Genomic DNA, 20,151 nt, shown 5'->3' with positions numbered 1-20,151 from the left:
AAACATTTAAGACAGCTTTCTAAATTATGTTTACCCAGCAGGGAAGCATTTGCAAAGGGCTCTATTATCTAGCAATTCAGCTTTTTACCAAGGCGATTTTGCTTAGTCCAAATAAAGCACTTTTCAGATCAGTTGTGATTGTAGCCTCACAAAATAACATATCAGTGCAAGGAAAGTATTAGAAAGTGGATAATATACATAATTTGTCCTCCTGGGTGGCAGTCTTGAAAATGCAGGCTGCAGCTCCAAACGGATTTCTGCATTAGGCTGCTCATCTGTTATAACTACTTCAGATTAGATTGCAGAATTGGGATCCAAGCACTGCACAAAGAGCTCTTCCTTCCCCGCGTTTCCCACTACCTAACTCTAGGTGGCAGTGTGATAGAACTGAAAAGTGCAAATATGCAAGCGGCATAAGCATTCTTTTTTACTTTCAGAATATTTATATTCCTTTTAGAGGTCCATGAGAACATCTGAAGAACCTGTGTACAGCCGTGAGGAGGGAATGATGAGAGTACAATAAATGCCTCTTTTGGAAAAGCTCACATTACCACTGACCACCCAGAGGCTCCATATTACATGGAGAATCGTAGCAGTAGTACTTGCCCCTGGAAATCCGGTGTGGAATTCCACCATGCGCTGAGAAGACATGTGGTCAACAGCCCTGCATGTTCCAGCACCAGATACATACAGCCGATATTCATAGCATCCAGGGGCAGGAACATCCCCTTGCACCTATCAGATCATGCCATTATTCCTCAGAAACATCTGTATTTCTGCCCAGTTCATTGGTCTGACATACTGCAGAACGTTTCTTCTAACGAATTACATGTGCATCCCTATATATGTTTCGCCTTTAAAAGCCCTGCTACCTCTCATGTTCTTACCAGCCCCTTTTTCCTGTCTAAATATGCAAAGCATTGCACCATAAATGTATGCCCTTCATTAGACATGCATGTCCAACAGACACACACACAAACAGGAAATGATCAGCTCTAGGTTGACCATCTGGTTATACTAGTCTAATTCTGAATCTATTCCAGAGAATCTCATTCCCCAACCTCACCATCCAGTGAACTCTGAAAGAGACTCTCAGGCAGCGAATAGATCAGATTGGAGTCCATAGGAACAAACCTGGTTGGTACCCTCATGGTAAACGGTGGCACGGGACAGATGGGGGTCAGCTTTTCTTCTTGCTCGATATTCAGACCAGCTGCCTGGAATAAGTTGCTTAGGTCGGCCACTTTGCCTTTCTGGATGGCCCGCAAGGATTGGCGCCGATACTCGTCCCGAGCCCGGCGTGCTTTATGGCTCCTTTCCTCATCAGCAGCTTTGGAGCGACGTACTGCAGGGATGAGGAAGCAGAAGATCATAAGAGCATTTATGGATATGTGGTCCTTGAGATCTATCATGCCCATCAAGTTCAGCTTGCTGATTGCTGTGGGACCTCACAGGGGAAGGACAGACAGAGTGTGGCATCCCATCCACAGGGCCTACCAGTCTCTAGCATTTGTCTAAAGTTCTTAAAACCTTTCAGAATAGGCATGGCTAAGCCACAAAGACATGCGTACCTAACCTTCTCAGGATTGGTTTCCCCACCGCTGTATTCAGTCGTGTTGGTTGATACTTGGTTGAGTTCAGGTTGAGAGAGGGATGGCAATATTAATTGTATGGCGAAACAGGCAAATCTTTCAAGAATATATGCATCCTTCCTCTGCAGGAATTGCTGATTAATTTTCGCTTCTTTCCACTATATTAATAAACTCTAATCCAAGCTGATTGACATATAGAGTAGAAGTACGGATCGTAACTCCCCCAGACTTTTATCCAGACAGCCAGGGCAGTGAAGCTCGGTGCAATGCTGCACAGTGGACAGAGTGCTAAATCTAGATGGAGAAATGCTGGTTCGAATGCCTGTTTGCACAGATCATCCTCACTCAGCTTAGCCTGTTGCATGGACTGGGTTGTACAAAGTGGCTGTTCTCTATGAACGCCATTCTGGGCTCCTTGAAGAAAAAGTGAGATGCAGATAATGCATCATTACACAAATGTGGGGGAGAAAAGACAAGGAACCTATGAGGAAAGATTACAACAACCGGGACTGTTTAGCTTACAGAAAGTGTGGGTAAGAGGAGAGTCAGGATAAAGGATTACACATCATGTGAGGAATTAGATAGCAAGCCATGTATTCCCCCTTTTCTCATACTATGAGAACTCAGGACATCTCACTGATTTGAGACTCAGGAAAGATAAAAGAATGTACTTTTTCACATGAAGTATCCTTAACGCTATGAAATTAGCTGCCATACACTGGATGGGTTTCAAAGAGGATTGGACAACTCCATGGAGGAGAAGGTTATAGTAGCTGCTTGGCATGATGACCATAGGTTACCTCCTGCATCAGAGGTACTACATTGCCAGCTGCCGGGGAACACACACAGGAGGCTGAAGTTACACTTAGGGCTGCAGCAAAGCTCTACAGGATCCACCCCTCTTCGGTTTTCAGATTCTATTCCATGCTCAACCCTCTTAGAGAGCAAGCTGAGCTGGGAAGAAGTCCACAGATGCTCATGGAGGCTTGGCTGTGCAACTTACAACCCTCTTCCATGTCATGTGCCATGCAAACCAAGGCTGCAAGAGATGTGAGTGGAAGAGGGATGCCCTTTGCACATTGTTCACGTAGGTTTGTGTGGACAAATGCTCAGCATGTTCGCCGGGAAGTTGGATTGGTCAAGCCCAGAAAATCTGTGGATTCTCAGCCCCAAAATGGATTCTTCAGACACCCCACTTGCATGCAGGTCTGATTTCTGGGTTCTATGTGGGCAGCGGTGGCTGCACCGGATTGTTCCTTGGTCTGATCTGATCTTTTCCCAGCTCAGGAAATAAAAGTGCCCGAGAATGGTATTTGACAGTGAAGCTCATTGGCTGCTTGAATAGGGTTTTAACTGCCAGTTCTTTGATGAAGATAGGAAGGAAATTCTGCTACACAGCGAATGCACTTGAGCAAGTCACATCACTTGGGGTAGATTAAGGGATCTCTGAATTTTATATCCTCTTCTCTTCTGAAGAGCTCTGAGTCACAGGGCTAGATTTGAATGCGTGTTCTAAGAATGTCCCATGAATATGCATCATAGTGTGTTTGTGTGAGTGTGTGTTTTTTTTTTCAAATGATTCACTCCAGCTGCTCTCTTCTTAATACTCGTTGGTCTGTAGCTAATTTTGGAACAAACTCACAACAAATAATCAAGATTCAAATGATATTTGACTGCAAACATTGCATGATATGTTTCTGTTCTTTGGCTGAGGGGGGAAATTACCCTGGGAAGACATGCGACACAAGATCACGTCAATAAAAATGTGAATATCACTTGACTAATATTCAACTATGAGCAAAATGCTCACAATTATGAAAAGTGGGGTGTGGCGGGAGGGGAAGGGAGACTTGCATGTCGCCAAGAGGTGGGGGGGATACAAAACATTTCTCCCTCCCTCCCCACCACCACCTCCATGTGTTTGGGTGTGTGTGCGCGCGTGTGCAGCAAATACAGACAAGCACAATCTCTGTCGGTGTGGCCAGATGAGGTCCCTTGATGGGTGTGGGGGGCTGGTTTTGTCACAAGACCATGCCTATCTTTACTTTTCTCCACGCATGGCAGCCGGCCATTTACACAGGGGAAAGAAGAAAGGAATACTGGGCAAACCGGGAGCCTGTCCTGGAGATCCAGCCTGGCCCTAGCTAGGACTACAGCAGTCATTTGAAGTGTGAGATGCTCAAACCTGCTCAGGCAGGCCCTTCTAAAGAGCCAAGGTGGTGTTGTGGTGGAAATGTTGAACTCAGGACCTGACAGATCTGGGTTCTGGACCTCACGTGACCATGAAGCCCACTGGGTGACTTTGGCCTATTCTCTCACTCCCAGCCCAGTCTACCTCACAGTGTTGTTGTTGGATAAAATGGAGCTAAGTAAGCCACTTTATCTCTGCCCTAAGTCCACCTCGCACTGAGCAGCTGTGTAGGTGTCCAACAGGAAGCAAGTTCAGGCCAAGTTCTGCTTCTACACATGTGACTTGTGCAATTGTGACTTGACCCAACATGGCTTACTTCCTGGTCTGAGTCAAGTGAGGAAAAGAAGCCCAGTGAGTTCAAAGCAGCTGGATTGCAGCTGATCCTTGCATCCCTCTCTCTCAGATCCCAGCAATACTGGCTAGGGGGATGGCCAGAGTTAGCAGAAAAAACTTCCAAAGAACATTATTTATTATCTATCTATCTGATTAATTTTTCCCCAAGAAAAATGGAACTCAGGCTGGCCAGGGTTGGGAAGATTGGGTTAGAATCATTACGGAGGATAATCTAATCCATGCCTATTAATTAGGACAACTAAATGGCATCTTCGTGTACAAAGGAAAACTGGAATCTGACAAGGGCTGTTGCTGCGGCCACTAAACCTCGGAGTGGAATTGGAAGGATCTTGCTGGGACACTGTAGAAGGAACACTCTTTGACCCCATGGTGCAATTCTCATGAGAGATTCCATGATGCACCTGAGTCCACATTTGAGAAATGCTGGTGTCGGATGTTTTTTTTTAGACGCACTCTGTCTCAATTACAGAAAGGAGAGCAGTGCTGTTATTCCTGTGTCTCAACAAAAGGAACCACCACAATGAATTAAGCCAAGCACTAAAATTAGTAACGCTTCGCCTATTGACTCGGCAATAAATAGCAGCAGGACGAGGAGATGAATCTTCATGCTGCTGGAAATTCCATCTCCTAAATAAATTAGTAGTGTCATCAATATCACAGCAGCTGTGTGAGCAATGCGCCTCCTCAACCCCACTGACCCCTGGCACTGTGGAGAGTGGTCGGTGGTGGTAGGGCATGACGGGGACCTGGCATTGCTCCTGATGGACACTTTGGCTCCTGCAGCTGGCGTACAATGCCAAAGGCTATCTCTGAATCTTCCTGGATTTTGATGCCAGTAAAGAGAAACCAGGTTAGTGTTTCCATGGCGCCAAATGCTCAGCAGAACAGGGAAGGATGTGTCCGCACTCTTTTGGACCATGCAAGAGTTGTGCATTTTGGCAGATGGAGCATGATTCACATGAAGGCACAGATGTGGGAACACAAGGGTGGATTTGTAAAAAGTATGGGATCTCATGGCATTTCTGGTTCTTCACTGATTTGCTGCCCTGGACTAATTATAGCAATGCTATCACAGACGTACAGAGATCCTTCCTTTCATCATCCTGGGTTTTTCTCCTTGTTCCCTGGAAAATTTCTTTCTTGTTCTACCTGCCAGCATGGGGTAGTGGTTAAAAGTGAGAGACTGGGACTCAGACAATCTGGGTTCTAGTCCTTGCTCAGCCATGGAGCTCAGTGAGTGCCTTTGAGGCAGCCACAGATTCTTGGCCCTACCTACCTCACAGGGCTGTTGTTGTTGTAAGGGCAAGGTTAATAGGAGAAGGAGACATATATATGCTGCCATGAGTTCCTTCAATCAAAAAAGATGGGATATATACATAATAAAAAGAATAAATGTCTTTCAGACCTAGTCAGGCTTCCCTGCTGGATTTTTCCTTGAACAGATTCAAACTGTCTTCTCTAATAACCTCCTTTCTAACATTAAAGCTTTTTCATTATTCTATGTGCACATATCAAACATAAGTTACCACCTAGCTGATCAGCCAGTGAAGTAACTGCAGAGTGCAGAGTAATGTTTCTAGTCCTCAAGTGTTGTTCTTTTTATCATTTTTTTATCATCAAGTACTCAAGAAAAAGACAGTGTGATTGTGAGTGTTGTGAAAGCATTAAAGGAGTAAGTGGCACTTACTTTTACCACTTTTATTGATACTTTAAAAAATATATTTTAAACCTCTCTTTATTTCACTCAGTATGCAGTCAGTATGCAACACTGCCATGCTTATCATAATCATTGCAGAATAAGAAACTCTTAATGTATTTTATAGGCAAACAAAGACGCTTGCAAAGCTAATGAAAAGAAAATCCAAGATGCGAGGGCTAGCGCTAGCCAACTGAGTACTGAATGGAGGACCTGGGAGAACTGGATTCCAGTCCCCAATCAGCCATGAAACCCACTGATGATTTGGAGCCAGTCATGGGCTCTCAGTCTAACCTACCTCACAGGGCTGTTGCTGTGAGGATAAAAATGGAGTAGAGGAAAACTGTGCAGATCACCTTGTGCTCCTTGCCAGAAGAAGGAAGTCAGGAAATATTTGCAATCTAATATGGAACTCCCACACTACGATACTGTTGGGATCATCCTAATAAAAGTTATATTTTTATATTTTGAATTAAGGAAATCTTTGCCTCCCTTCCTATACCCCCCAAATGTCCAGGGCTTTTGCATCCAGGCTCTGTCTATGGGAATGAAATTGAAGCCTCAGGATAGGTGAATGAGTCACCAGCTGACCAGCCATCTAATAGCTTCCTCAAATGCACAGAGCAGGGGGAAGTTACAATGTAACCAGCTCAAATCCACAAAACGTAACAACTTGTTAATTGCCTGGTGTGGACCATAGACCTCTTGTTAGCACCTCCAGCAATGATTCCAGCAATGATTCCAGCATCCAGCATTCCAGCATCTGCCCCCTGCTGCTCTGCTTGCTGTCTAAATACTAAACTGGGTTACTTTTTGTCTTTATGTTTTCAAATGTAAAAGCATACACTAAAACCTTTCAAATTCTGTAACTTTTAATTGTTTTGTTTTAATCTGTTCCTCAAGCACCCAGTGCGCCATGTGTCCCTAATGATTTCTCAATGTTTCTGTACTGTCCTTGCATACTTCTGTATTGTTCTTGCGCAGCACGCATTCAAAGTCTCATTCCCCTCCCTGCAATGCAAACATGACACCATCTCCCAAAACACTCTGTATATGCTCTGCTGCTTTGTAGCTGCTCTTAAACTGGCTACCCTTCAGCGCTGCTGTACATCCAGTATACCTGTTTGCTGTTGTTAATATTAACTTTTGAATGCTTGACTGTACACTCCCTTTGCATCAGGACATTCATTCTTTGCAGGTCTGAAAATCCTGTTATATACAAGTTGTTTTTTCAGGTTCACTTAAGCAATCATAGAGCCACTGTAATAACAAAAATCCACCCTCAGCCAAAAAATTCTTGAGTGAGCAAAATGGGGGGGGGGGTCATCTCTTTAGTATTCACCCTGCCTTTATCCACTGAATTTTTCAGAGACTCTTCTACTTAAATAGCTCTGCTTCTTCTATAAATGGAGGCTGTTGTGATCTGTCATGTCACAAATTTAAAGGAATTTTTCCAAGAGCCGACAGGGAGGGGGGATTCTAGGGAACGGTACCGCAGAGCTCGAGGAGTAGAGCAGAGCACCCACGACTGAAACGTGGCCGCAGTGGAGAGCAAGAGGTCCATTTCTTGGAAGCCTGTTGCATGAGAAGGATGCGGGTGAGAGAGAGCAAGAATGTTGGGCAAAAGAGAAACAGGGAGACCCATCCACTTGAGGCTCCAATTCTGCATGCAAGAATGCAGGCCTTGATGGAACAAACATTGCTGGGAAAGAGCATGGTGTGAAAGCACCTTCTGAACTTTTCCCCGCACCCTGCAAGGACCTGTCCGTGTGGGGAAATGTCCACTAAACCACACAATCGCAGAGGCCAATGTCAGGGCAATGCAGGAAGAAGGGTCTCAAAGTCTCCATCAGTCCAGACATTGTGGGTCAGGTCTCCCTTGCCAGTGCCCCTCGACACACCTCTCACCTTCCCGAATAGGTGTTTTGCTGTGACTGAAGTTCTGTTCCATCAGTTGGGTACCAGCTTCTTCACTGCCCCTCCCCTCCTATCCCACATTGAATGACTTTAAAAAATAATAAATCGGCCAGAAAAACATGATTAGGGGATGCTTAGATGACTGCTCCTTTTCAGATGAAAAAATAAGACAGGCTTCTAATCCCACAGAGAATGTTTGCTTCCCCCTCCCCTTTTCATTGAAAGTTAATTATTCAGGGCTTACTTTATCAGAAACATTAGAGGCTAGGCACAATCATAGTTAATGGGAATATCATTTGTCACATGCAAAATTCATTTGGTGCAAAGTGACCTCGTCATGTGAATAGTAGATCACAGACTTGGGGTATCCGGCATTTACATCATTCTTCTGAATTCTGTGCATGAAGGTATCTTCCTGGCACAAACCACCCCTATTACAAGACCTGTGAATTTCACAATGGCACACCACACACAGCTGTCCCTCCTTCTCTTTCTACTGTTCAGGCCCAAACGCCATTGGTTAGATAACCACATCCACCCATCCATGCACAAGAGGGAGGTACCTTTGAGCCCAGAGACATCCGAACATTTGCAGAGGTACAGAAAAACTTTAGGAAAAAAGGGGCGTGGAATTTGGACTCCACACAACCCATTGAGGCCTGAGACTGCCCAGGGGCCACAGAACGCTGACTGCCCCTTGGTCGCCTACCAGGAGGTGACCAAGAAGAAAGAAACGGAAGAAAAATGGAATGGAATGCCGCAAACAACAACAGTCTATGCTGCCACATTTTATTGCAGGTCCCACTGGTATGGCACTGCAAGAATGTTCCGTGTTTATGCCTCTTGCACCTTTCAAAGCAGCCCCTAGTTGGATAGCTCTGTATGGGAAGGCAGGTCCAGAAGGCCAGAGGGGTTGTGGAAATATCGACATCTGTGTGAGTGTACAAGTGTTCAGAGGTGGCGTTTCAAGAAGGAAGGCCTAACTCTTGTGTTCCAGAAGATGACGTTATCTTGTGTTTCTAAACCAGATCACTATCTTCTCTGAAGAATAGCCTGCCTGGTTAAGCTTCTGGAGTAGGCTGGAAAGCTACATCACACCAGAAGTAAAGCTTAACAAGGACCAGAGAAACGGATGAAAGTCACAATGAGTAAAGGGACAAATAGCAAGTTACCTCCAGAGCAAAAAGAAGAAGTAGGACAAAGTTTCCTGCTTTTATGCCTGCACCATTTGCAGGAGCTGAGGATGAATGGTGTTCCTAGCTTGGTTCAGATGCCTGGAGAAACCACGGTGAAGCATGGAAAGCATAGATTGGACCCTTGTTTCTAGTAGCAGTTTCCTTAAAACCAAATGAGCCAGACTGAAATAGAATGACAGGGTATTCAACAGACCATCCTGTCCAAGAAAACATTGTGGTTTGTTGTGTCCTGTGAACCTGCCCTGGAAGTCCAGTCAGGCCAAAGTTGGTCACCCAAGCAGATGTTAGACTCAAAGGCAGCAATGGGAGCTTTATCCCCCCCCCACACACACACACACACACAATTGTTGCACAATGCTTGGGTGGGTAATGAGCTAGGAACTGAGAAACTAACAATCTTGGCTGCAAGATTCTATAGGCCAGGAAGGCTGAATGCAGCGAAGCAGTGATGTCAATGCTGCATTGACTCCAAGAGAATTGGAGGCCCCTGCTAAAACAGCAGTTAGTCACAGCAAAAGCATCTTTCCCCTTCAAATGGATAACACTCAGTATTAGAGGGACCTTTGGAAGTGGTGAAGCATCAAGAAGGTTCTGTTACAATGATTGTGGAATGCTTCATCCATGGGACAATGGCTTTTGCTATGCCTAACCGAGGAGCATCCACCGTACCTCAAATTTTAGTCGAAGAATTTATTCGCCAGTGGGGTGTGCCAGGCTCTCTTCATACCAGTCAAAGCTGTGATTTTGAAGCAGCACTGTTCAAGGAGTTCTGCAAACTGTTGCAAATCAGTAAAACTCAGGCAATTCCACTCCATCCCCAGTCACGTGGTCGGACTGAATGATTCAACAGGACATGCCCAGGTGTGAGGGCCGCTGTGGACATCCTTACCAAGAAATCTGGGATCTGGGTTGGATGTGGGGAGTGTGTGTGCGTGGGGGGGGAGTCCCTCCACCCCCAGCAGGGTATTTATTTATTTATATATTTACTAGCTGCGTTGTGTGTCAATGGCCTGCTGGACCTCCCTGCTCCCCCCCCCCCCCCCCCCCCCACACACACAAACACACACAGAGATCCAGGTCTGACTAGAAGGAACACTTGCCTTTCATCATGTTGACATATCACAGCAGTGCCCGGGCTTCTGCAGGTATTACCTCCTTTCCTTTTCCACACACCTATGGCACTACTTAAATGATTTATATAGATGGCACCATTTCTAATTTTAATTTCATTTATTAATTTTATTAATTTGCATTTTGTTTGACTGCATGTATATTGAGTTTTATCTTGTGTGTTTATTATAATGTTTTAACTGTATTATTTTATTAATGTTATTGTTGATATTTTTATTGCAATGGCCACCCAGAGACCACAATGCTAACTGGGGGCTTTTATAAAAAAGTAATAAATAAATAAATTTTGGATTAAAATCTCACCACAAGATACAAAAGGGACCATGGAAAGGGAATCAAAGTAAGCACACCAAATGCCTTTTCCTTTTGTATTGTTACGAGCACTCCCAATGTCCTTGCTACAATTTCCTCCTCTCTGGTCAGCATAAAAACACAAGCTACTCTTAGAAGGTCAGGAAAAACAAAAAATGCACCTGCAGGGTTTTTGTGGGCATCTCTGTAATTGCATATATACAAACTCTAAAGCACTATGTTGTATAATGCAGCCAGTGAGGTTCTCTTGGAACTGTTAATTATGCTAACAGATTGCAGGTATTTTCCCATAGTATATCTTTAACAAAAAGAACAAACATATTATTTACTTTTAAACCACATTACTGGATCAAAATTCTGGCTAAGGTGATGTTTTTCATTTAAAAAAGAAAAACACTGCTGAAAAAGGTACCCAGGCTATCCAACTGAAGAGTATAGGTCCTTCCATATTTCAAGGATTCCTGCCTGCAAAACTGTCTCTATGCATACAGAAAACTAGATGCCAAGAAAGAAGACTTGGCTAGATCCTTTCTCCCTGACAGCTAGGAAACAGATATTTTTGTATGGAGAAGACTTTGGACATATGACGTGTCTGAAGTGCATGTCCAGAAGCAGGTCTGCCACCTAGAATCATAGAATCGTAGAGCAGTGGAGTTGGAAGGGACCTACAAGGACATCAAGCCCACCCCTTGCTCAGTGCAGGTCTCCAAGTCACCCTGAGAAATGGCTGTCTGGCTGCCTCTGGAATGTCTCCAGTGTGGGAGAGCCACCAACTCCTTGGGACATTGGTTCCATTGCCATACTTCTCTAACAGTTCAGAAGTTTTTCCTGATGTCCAGCTAGAGCCTGGCTTCCAGTCACATGCTCCCATTATTCCATGTCCTACACTCTAGCACAGTGGTTGAAACCGCGGTGCTGCTGGGCTGGTTGATCAAAAGGTCACCGGTTTGAATCCGCACACGAGGTGAGTTCCCATTGCTCCGTCCCAGCTCCTGCCAACCTTGCAGTTCGAAAGCATGTAAATGCGAGTAGATAAAAAGGTACCACTTCGGTGGGCAGGTAACAGTGTTCCATGCACTTCAGTGTTTAGTCAGGCCGGCCACATGACCACGGAGACTCTCTGCAGACAAATGCTGGCTCCCTCAGCTAGGAAATGGAGATGAGCACCACCCCCTAGAGTCAGGCATGACTGGACTTAATGTCAAGGGGAAACCTTTACCTTTACCTTTACTTTACGCTCTAGCAGATCAAGAAGAGACCCCGACCCTTCTCTGCGTGGCAGCCTTTCAACCTAATCTGCTGTTTATCAAAACTAGATGTATCAGTCCTTCAGGGCTGGGGCCAGCCAAATCAGCTCACTTTAGAATTGAGGTGTCAGAGACAACACACAGTTTGTCGAACGCGATGATGAAATATGGATGCAGCATGTAATCAAGCAAAGAAAACTTACACACCCCTAATCTGTGTCCTATCAGTTCACTGCATAGCCCAGGAGATGCTCTGTGAGCATCCAAAGCTGCCTGCACAACCATGTGTCAATTCATTTCTCCACGCTGAGAACAAATCACAGCGCTTCTCACCATGGATTTTATGAAGTTCCTCTCTCATGTTCTGGAGCTGCCAGTGCATGCCGGCCCTAGCACCCCTTCATGGGAGACAGCGGAGCAATGAAGCCGCTCCTACAAAGCAGACAATTCAATTTCTCACAGCTCAGGAATCTGCTTGGGGAAGGCAGCACCAAGGCAGCGATCCCTGGGGCTTTTCCTAACCAGTTGAAGGCTATGTGGCTTTGGCATGGCTCCAAGAAACTATCTCGGCTTCTGGACACTGGGAAAATTCACTGCACTCCCTGCTGAACTTGGATACAGGAAGGCTTTTGGTGATTTTTCCTGGGTTTCCAGAACACAAAACACCATGGTGCTGCTTCATTTGTATCCCGCCCCAATGCTACATGTTGCCAAGCACATTTGAGTTGCAGCTCAACTACTTTATGACAAGTACAAGGAAGTTCATTACGAGATTCAGCGTTCCATTAAATAAGTGCTCCTGTTCTATTTAAAAGGAAAGGGTTACACAGGAAAGGCTTGAGACATTTTGCTGCCTGAGGGGAACAGTAAAATGGGGGTGCATGCACATGTGCATGTGGGGAGGTACACTGTACCCATGGCCTTTCAAATCATTTTGAAGCAGGAAGTACCCTTGCTGACAGTAAAGACACAGTCATCGTTACTGAAATCACAAGGAGCCTGCTTCCCTTTGCCCAGTGGTAGAGTCCCTGGGTTGTGGCCCATTTATCCATGCATCTTGTTGCCTGAAGAAAGGGCGGGAATGCCTGTCATAAGCTAAGGAATGGCCGTGCACAGGAAGCAAGGAACAGGTGTGCCAAAACTGGGCCCTTGAGCCGTCATGCTAGGTGGGACAAGAGAGGCGGGACAAAGGCAAACGGTATCACCGCTTTCATCTCTGAAATGCTCAAGGTGTTGTTGGCAGTGAGAAAGAGGACTGGTGTGAGCTCTTGTTCACAAGGACTTGATCAGAATGCTTGAATGGAAGGAACTGTTGTGCGCATGCACTTGGATGAGATTCCCAGATGCACATGTGAGATGGCTGGTTTTGTGGGAATGACAGCTCGGACTCTGAGGAGGATGAGCAGATGGCTGAACCAGACATGGCTTGGAGTCATATTCTGATAACAGAGTTGTTGTTGGGACTGATAGGCCCATGTCTGGCCAAACTTTCCCATCATGTCAGCCTGAGTCAGCTCGGGATCATAGGAGTCCAAGGACAACCTTGGGGCCCTGTCTCTCTCCTGCCTGTGGGAATGAGGCAGATGATGGACAGGAGGGGGGAGAGTTCTCAGAGAGAGAACATGATCCCCCTCAAGATGTGTACCTGAGGGCCCATCATCACAACAGCAGGCTGGACCATTTAGGGGCTCAGAGTGCAGAAACAAGACGCATACACTTTCACAGCGCTCCACCTTCCAGAGTCCAGCCTCAAAGGGTTCATAAGCAAAGCTTTGGGTAAGGGGGCAGGGGGCAGAGAGGGATCAATACTTCTCCTTGTGTGTGCTCTGAGGCTTGTGAATGCTCAGACTCCTGCGTAGAATACAGACTCTTCCAAGAATTGCTGAAGTGACTGTCTTGTGTGGGAAGGGACGCCTAGCTCACAACAGGAACTTCCTACTCACACATGGCCCTGGAGTTGATCAAGGACTCTGCTTTGGACACATAGACTTCCTTTTAGGCTTCTAGAATACTTCTGGTGGGTTTTTTAAGCATAAATGACATCAATATAACCTTAGAAATTTGTCTTGGGCATAACTGATTAGTTCTCTGTGCATGTTGAAAAACCATATAAAATAAAAACCACGAAAGGTACCTTTCTGTTGGGTCATTTGGAAAGACTCAAGGCCTCTCCCCTTCATCAGCACACACATTTGTCTAAACAGCAGTTTGTCCATTCAAGGACAGGCAAGTTCACACTACACATGGCTCAGATCTTGCTAGATCTGGGTCTTGCCATAACATAAATGCCTTGATAGCTAACAGGCACTCACGCTGTTCTTCCCATTCGTGGTCCTCCTTTTCATTGTGTGCAACATATTGCTGTGCTTGCTTGAGACTGATGTACAGCTCCTGAGCTCGGCGTTCCTCCTGGAGCCGTATCTGCTCTTCACCTCTTTGCCTCTCTTCCTCTTCTCGTCTCTAAGCAAGAGAAATTTGAGGAAGAGGTCAAAATTAGGAGGAAACAGCATGTTAGGAAAGTTTTTGCACCATGGGATACACCTCCCCAAAGCATGTTAGTAGCAAGATTCCTGAAAATGGTACTGCGACAGCCAAACCACCCCAAACTATGGTCAATGCCCCATCCAGAAGCACAGACATTGTTGGACCCCCAACTCATCTGAGCAATTGCCTGAGTCAGATTGTGGGATCCCTTGAGAAAGACACCTTAGGAAGGCCTCACTCTTGGTGGGTCTATGGCCAACAGGGAGGACTTGCATTGGAGGGATAATGGCTTGGTTCACACATCACAACAAGCAAACCTTCATGGTTTCCATGGTGCATGGTGTTCTGCTTTGCCTGAGGCTAGGTTCAGACAACACAACAAACCATGGTGGTTTTTATCGTTGTTGGTCTGTCAAATCATCTGAACCCAGTTGTAAGTTTGGTTCCTAGAGACCACAACAAGAACAGTGCTCCATTCTATGGTTTCTCTGTACAACCTCCTGCATATTGTCCAAGCCTAAGATCACAGCTTCCACAGTTCTGGTGTGCAACTATCACAAAGTCCTCTGGAAAGAGTAGCAACTTCAGGAAGTTGAAGTTCAACTTCAACTTCTCCAGCCATCAAGCATCTATGTTTAGACCAATGAGAAAGAGCCAGGCAACATAGGAAGGGAGCAATACACCATGGGACTGGATTCCAGGTACTGAGCTGATGGCATACATACCAACAGTGGGAGGGCCGAACAGGGAGGATGGAATCCATGAGAGCATGGAAAGCACTTGAGCAACTGTCAGGTACATTGTGGAGAAAAAACTGAACCATGATCACCTTGCAGCGTTGCTTGCCATGCTGTGTGAATGCAGCCACTGTTGTTTCTTATTGCGCCTTTTGAAGACCTCATTTACCATGGTGAGGTACCATGACTGGGTTAGACAACATGACAGACCAACAATGGAAACCCCACCATGGCTTGGTTGTGCCAGCTGAATCTAGCCATTGCATGAAGGTACTTCCTAGATCCATGCCCAGCACCTTTTTAGTAGACAAATATATGAGCAGCATTTTCCTAGGTGAATGTAATTTTGAGAATGTACCCCAATTCTTTTGTCATAACACTTTCATAAATCACTGTTATTCATGAGCAAACCAGATGTACAGTTGACAGCAGAAGCAACACAGAAGGTTCCCCATGAGACTGAAGGAGTCACATTGTTTCAGGAACCAAATTACCTCTTTCTTTCCGAACAGCTTTGTACTCGGCCTCCCTGCACCTTGAGGAATGCTAGGGTGTGTAGTGGGAGTTTCAGTACTGTCAAAATCTGAAACTCTTTCAGAAGATTATCCAGCATGTCTTTATGACCTTTAAGATACCAGTAAAGACTCAGGTTGCTTGACTGCTCGGAGACAAGAAATGCTTTTAAAGAGCGAACAGAGATATGGAGAATTGGCACCTCCTATTAGCAAGGGGAGGGAAAGAACAGACATACTTTGTCAAGTGTAAATAAACAAGGACAGGTGTCTTGGGTATCACAAGGATGCTTTGCTTCACACCAGCTGATGATCTTTTAAATGCTTTCTGTCCATTGACATTTCCAAAAAGATGGGGATAAAGTAAGCAATTTGCTAATTACAGGCAATTATCATAGTCAGGGAATATAAAATTGGAGCGAGTGCAGGTTTCTACCCTTGGCAAGTAATCAAGGTGCTTTGCCAGGTGGTCTGGGGAAAAAACAGTCTTTTATAAGGGCAACATCTCATTCAGTGCAGCTTGAATCAATGCTGCTAAACTCCATACTTGCCATTTATCCCGACTGGAAACTTGGAGAGCTGCTTTCCAAAGGATTTTGGTTCATGAGGCTCACAAAAGGTGGGAAGCTCTGCAAGGAAGCCAGGTCCAAACCCTCCTATGTGTATTCTTGATCAGCTCTGAGAGCAACAGGCACACAAAGCATCCTGCTTGCAACTACACAATAATCCACATAGTGGGCTTCTAGCATCCTGTCTCACTCTGCCTTCTGCCTGTTGGACTAGGCTCAGAGAGTACCGGCTGCGTCAGGAAATCTCCCATCCATCCCTCCCTCTGCATGATCTCGCTGCTCTCATACTGGCAGCTGGAATCAGTGCTGCTCCTGGTTCCCTCACCCCAGCAGTGGTGGAGGCGGCTTCCATAGAACAGCTTCATTTTTCAGAGCTCCTCATGCAACCAGCCAGGAATCGGGTCCCTCTGTTGGGTCTTGTCACCCCTGAGCAGAAGTTTCCCTTCAAGGAAAGCCTCTACCACCACTTGGAATACAGCAGAGAAGCAAAAATTGACTCTCACCCACATCTCAAACGGAGAAGTCACCAAGAAAAAGAGACAGATTTTCTTCTCCACCATCAGCACCACGGTGTTCCCAAGCACAGCTCTTGCTCTGTCTTATATGGGAGAACTGCAGGCTTTGCTCACTTGGGGGAGTGTGAAGGAAAAGCTCTCTGCTTGAAAGGCATATCCTAAAGATGTGTAGCTCATGCTTTTGCTGTAATAGCCTCCAGAAGAGGGTCTTATCATACAAAGCCCGGGTTCGGGCATGGGATTTTATAGGAGGCCCAGACATTGTCGTGCTTCCATCATAGTCCTTCTCTATTTCCCGGTGCTTCCTCCATCATTTTTTCCAGCAGGAAGCCTATGAAGGAAGGCAGGATGAATGGCTACACAGTTCTCTCTAATGGCTAGCACTAGGACCTCTCCATCTTGTAGCCCCCTATTATTTATGATTATGGACAGGTTGTGGAGGCCTTTTCACCTGAAGAGCAGGATAAACATACTTTACATGTATTCATTTGGGACAACAGGTATAGTCTATAGGGATCCCTTGAGATTTGAACTGCTGCTTTTACGTTTGGTGCTGGTGTCTTTCAGTCATTTTAATCAATCCTCTCTTGTACTGTCTGCTACATTTTAACTGGGGGGCAGTGGGTACGAGGGTGGTCCATGCTGTTTGTTTTATTATTCTGCTGCCAGTCATCACAAAACATTTTTAAAGGAAAGACAGAAAGCCTAAAATAAGATATCTAAATAAATAAATTGTAGCAGGGGGGAACAAGACCTCCAGCCACACTGGAAAAAGAAAAGAAAAGAAAAGAAAAGAAAAGAAAAGAAAAGAAAAGAAAAGAAAAGGCTGCTGCATCTTCAAAAGCAACGTGACCGGAATAGAAAGGCCACTCCTGATAGAAGCGTGGTGTTGAGGGTCACTGTAGTTACCACGTTTCTGCCTGCCATGCCGTTTGTAAAAGCACCAGAGTCCTGCTGGGGTAGATATGGAAAGCGCAGCCCCCCTCGTCTTGCTCACAAGCATGCTGTTGTCATCAGGACAGGCATGTTTCCAGCATAAGCTAATTGTGTCGCTTGTGCATCCTGCAGTGGGTTCTTCGCACACTGACAACTAGGTAATGCAATATTCATTGTTCTTGCTAATGACAGGTGCCCCCTGCCTTTCCAGCCCCACTTTGGTCCTTTCCTTTTAAACAGATGCAGTTCCTGGTTAACTTGTCAGTTTAAAAATAATGCATCAGCTAAGAATGATTCGACAGAAGAGAGCCTGCAATATCAGCTTCTTCCATCGGAAAGCCTCTGGGAAATTAATGGTGTTCTTATCTGGTTTAGGACTAGATGTTTCTTTCTTCTGCAGAAAATAGTAATAAAAAGTTGGATGAGAACAGGAGTGGCAATACTAGACAGACGTAAGGCGAGCATGGGAGAAGTGTGGAGGCAACGACGCGGCCTTTTCAAGAAGAGCTGGTCCCACTGGGTCAGTGGGCAGGCTGGTCTGAAAGTGAATTGCCCCCTTATGCTGGATGATTAGCCCCAGTCAAATGTACACCTGATCCTGCATATCAGCATCTGCTTCGTCCTGCCCTCCCTTTCCAACATGAGTTTGATCCAGAACAGATGGTTTGGTGACTTTAGCATTTTAGAGATGTCCCATGGCTATTTAAAAGAAACTAGGCTTTGCTTTTTGAAATCAATGAACCCCACATTGGCAATACCTCTAATAAGCCGCTGTCAACCTTTTCAGAGTGGGGCTTATCGCAACCTTTCCAGAAGCATTGCTGGTTCTGGGCAGTAGGGACTTTAACCCCAAATGGATTCTGCCAGGGCTCAGAAACTGCGGATGTCTACATCATCTTTTCCCATCATAGCACGCTATCTGGACAGACCTTTTCCCATGGAGGCTGGAAGGGGCACAGGCTTCAGTGGGATTTTGGGGTATTTTCAGTCCCATTTCACAGTGCAGAGCTGACACTCAGATTCTAAAAGAGGACCCAAATGGATCCTTGCCCAATCCACTGGAAAGATCCAGACCTGATCTGGTTACACTTATCATTCGTTTTATTAACACAAATGCAAACGCAAGCACAACACACACACGCACAGAGCACGCCTCCAGAGCATCTACGGCTGAATGCACATACTTCACCACCCCCACTAGGAACACGGGTACCAAAGGTCACTGATCTGAGTATTATTAAAAACAAATGGAGTTCTTTTCCATCTTAACAGAATTTTTAAAGTTCAGTTGTAGTAAGGGAACTGCCCAATGTTTTAAGGAACAGACCACAAAGGAGAATGGAACGGCGCTGGCTTTTACATTCCAGTAAGATAAATTATTAATTTTCAGCATCACAAAAAATCAGAGACAAGAAAGTTCTGTTCCACTCAGTAGGACATTACTGCTCCTGTAGTGCAAGCATTATGCCCATTTTACAGTCATCAAACAGATGCATTCTGCCATATATGGAGAATAAAGCTGTCACATTCTAGACAAGTCTTTGCAGGCTTCTCTTCTGTTTGTTAAGTTAATCAAATAACGGTGCAGCAATAAAAAACCTACTGCAGAATCCTGAGGGGGCTGGGAAATAGTTCTTTCTTAGTGAGAAAACTGTTTGCCTTTTTCAAGCATTTAGAGAGTTTTAATTAAAGTCAAAGGACAAATGTGTACAATAATAATATCTTAAGAACACCTTCTCCTTTATAATGTGCAGCTCAGTTCTGCTGCTGTGAGAAACTGTTTCCTTTTCTAGCTTAGCAAACACCTGTGGACACACTGCCAAACAATTGGGATCAACTGGACTTACAGCACACAAAATGCTTTGAGGCTTCAACAAACCTCTTTGGGCTGGTTCACACGTGCATGTTCTTCCCTTAGTGTGAATGAGCTGGTGCCATTCAAAGACATCACAAACTTTTATATCCATACACCCACAAAGCCAAAGTTCAATGTCCTATCATTTGGTCCTATTCTACTTGTCAGATGAGAATTGCCAGTTCCTCTGTCAACTGAAGAAGCAGTACATTGTCTTCCACCAGTTCAATGGCTCAGCAGAACACTTTGTTAAGCAAGGAGCTTGCTCATTTACCCACTACCAAACAAACGAAGAAACAAGCATGAAAATATGAGTTCTGACATGCCAAATTTAGAGCTGGTCTGGCTAAAGCTGGCACTATAAATATGTCTCTTCTTAAGAAATACCAGAGACAGATAAGTGAAAATATTTTTTCCCATCATCTGGCCAACTTTCAAGTCCTGGTGTATCTCAAAGAGGAAAGAATGTATTTTAAAAAGTGGGACCTGGTGATGCTTTACAATGAATGTTTAGACGCATCAGCAAAATGGATGGCACACTTTAATTTCAAATCAAAATGCTTCTAAATGATGAAACTTTAATGCAGTTCACAATTTTCTCTCTTTCACCAAGACTGTTTCAAATATGATCCCAGTCATCTTTCCAGCAAAAAAATATATTACTGATGTGTTAAATATTTTAAACATGGCAAAGTGAGCTTATTAACTGGTCTACTTCTTATTCCATCCCCCTGAATCATTCATAAAAGTTACATTTCTTCAATGACTCATCAAACATGAATGGATTTTAGCTGAACCATGTCTCTGTAATAGCATTTGTTCCTCCAAAAGAAAGAATGATTTTGCTTGCTTCAGGTCTGGCGGCTTTAAGCACAACCCAATCATTATTCTTCCATTGCAAGCTACA

The 20,151-nt window shown here is 44.9% G+C and overlaps 1 protein-coding gene across 1 annotated transcript in view; it reads right to left on the bottom strand.

Moving 5' to 3' along the window:
* SH2D4B (SH2 domain containing 4B) overlaps window positions 1-20,151 on the bottom strand; it is a 92,040-nt gene that overhangs the window by 32,089 nt on the left and 39,800 nt on the right. The window contains exons 4-5 of the mRNA XM_044420118.1: window positions 13,949-14,096; window positions 1,135-1,345 (exon numbers count right to left, since the gene is read on the bottom strand). Coding sequence (XP_044276053.1) covers window positions 1,135-1,345; window positions 13,949-14,096 — 359 coding nt within the window. The remainder of the gene's footprint in view (window positions 1-1,134; window positions 1,346-13,948; window positions 14,097-20,151) is intronic.

Source organism: Varanus komodoensis, unplaced genomic scaffold (genome assembly GCF_004798865.1).
Source record: "Varanus komodoensis strain SLA01 unplaced genomic scaffold, ASM479886v1 scaffold11, whole genome shotgun sequence".
Lineage (NCBI taxonomy): Eukaryota > Metazoa > Chordata > Lepidosauria > Squamata > Varanidae > Varanus > Varanus komodoensis.
This window is presented reverse-complemented; position numbering and strand designations above follow the sequence as displayed.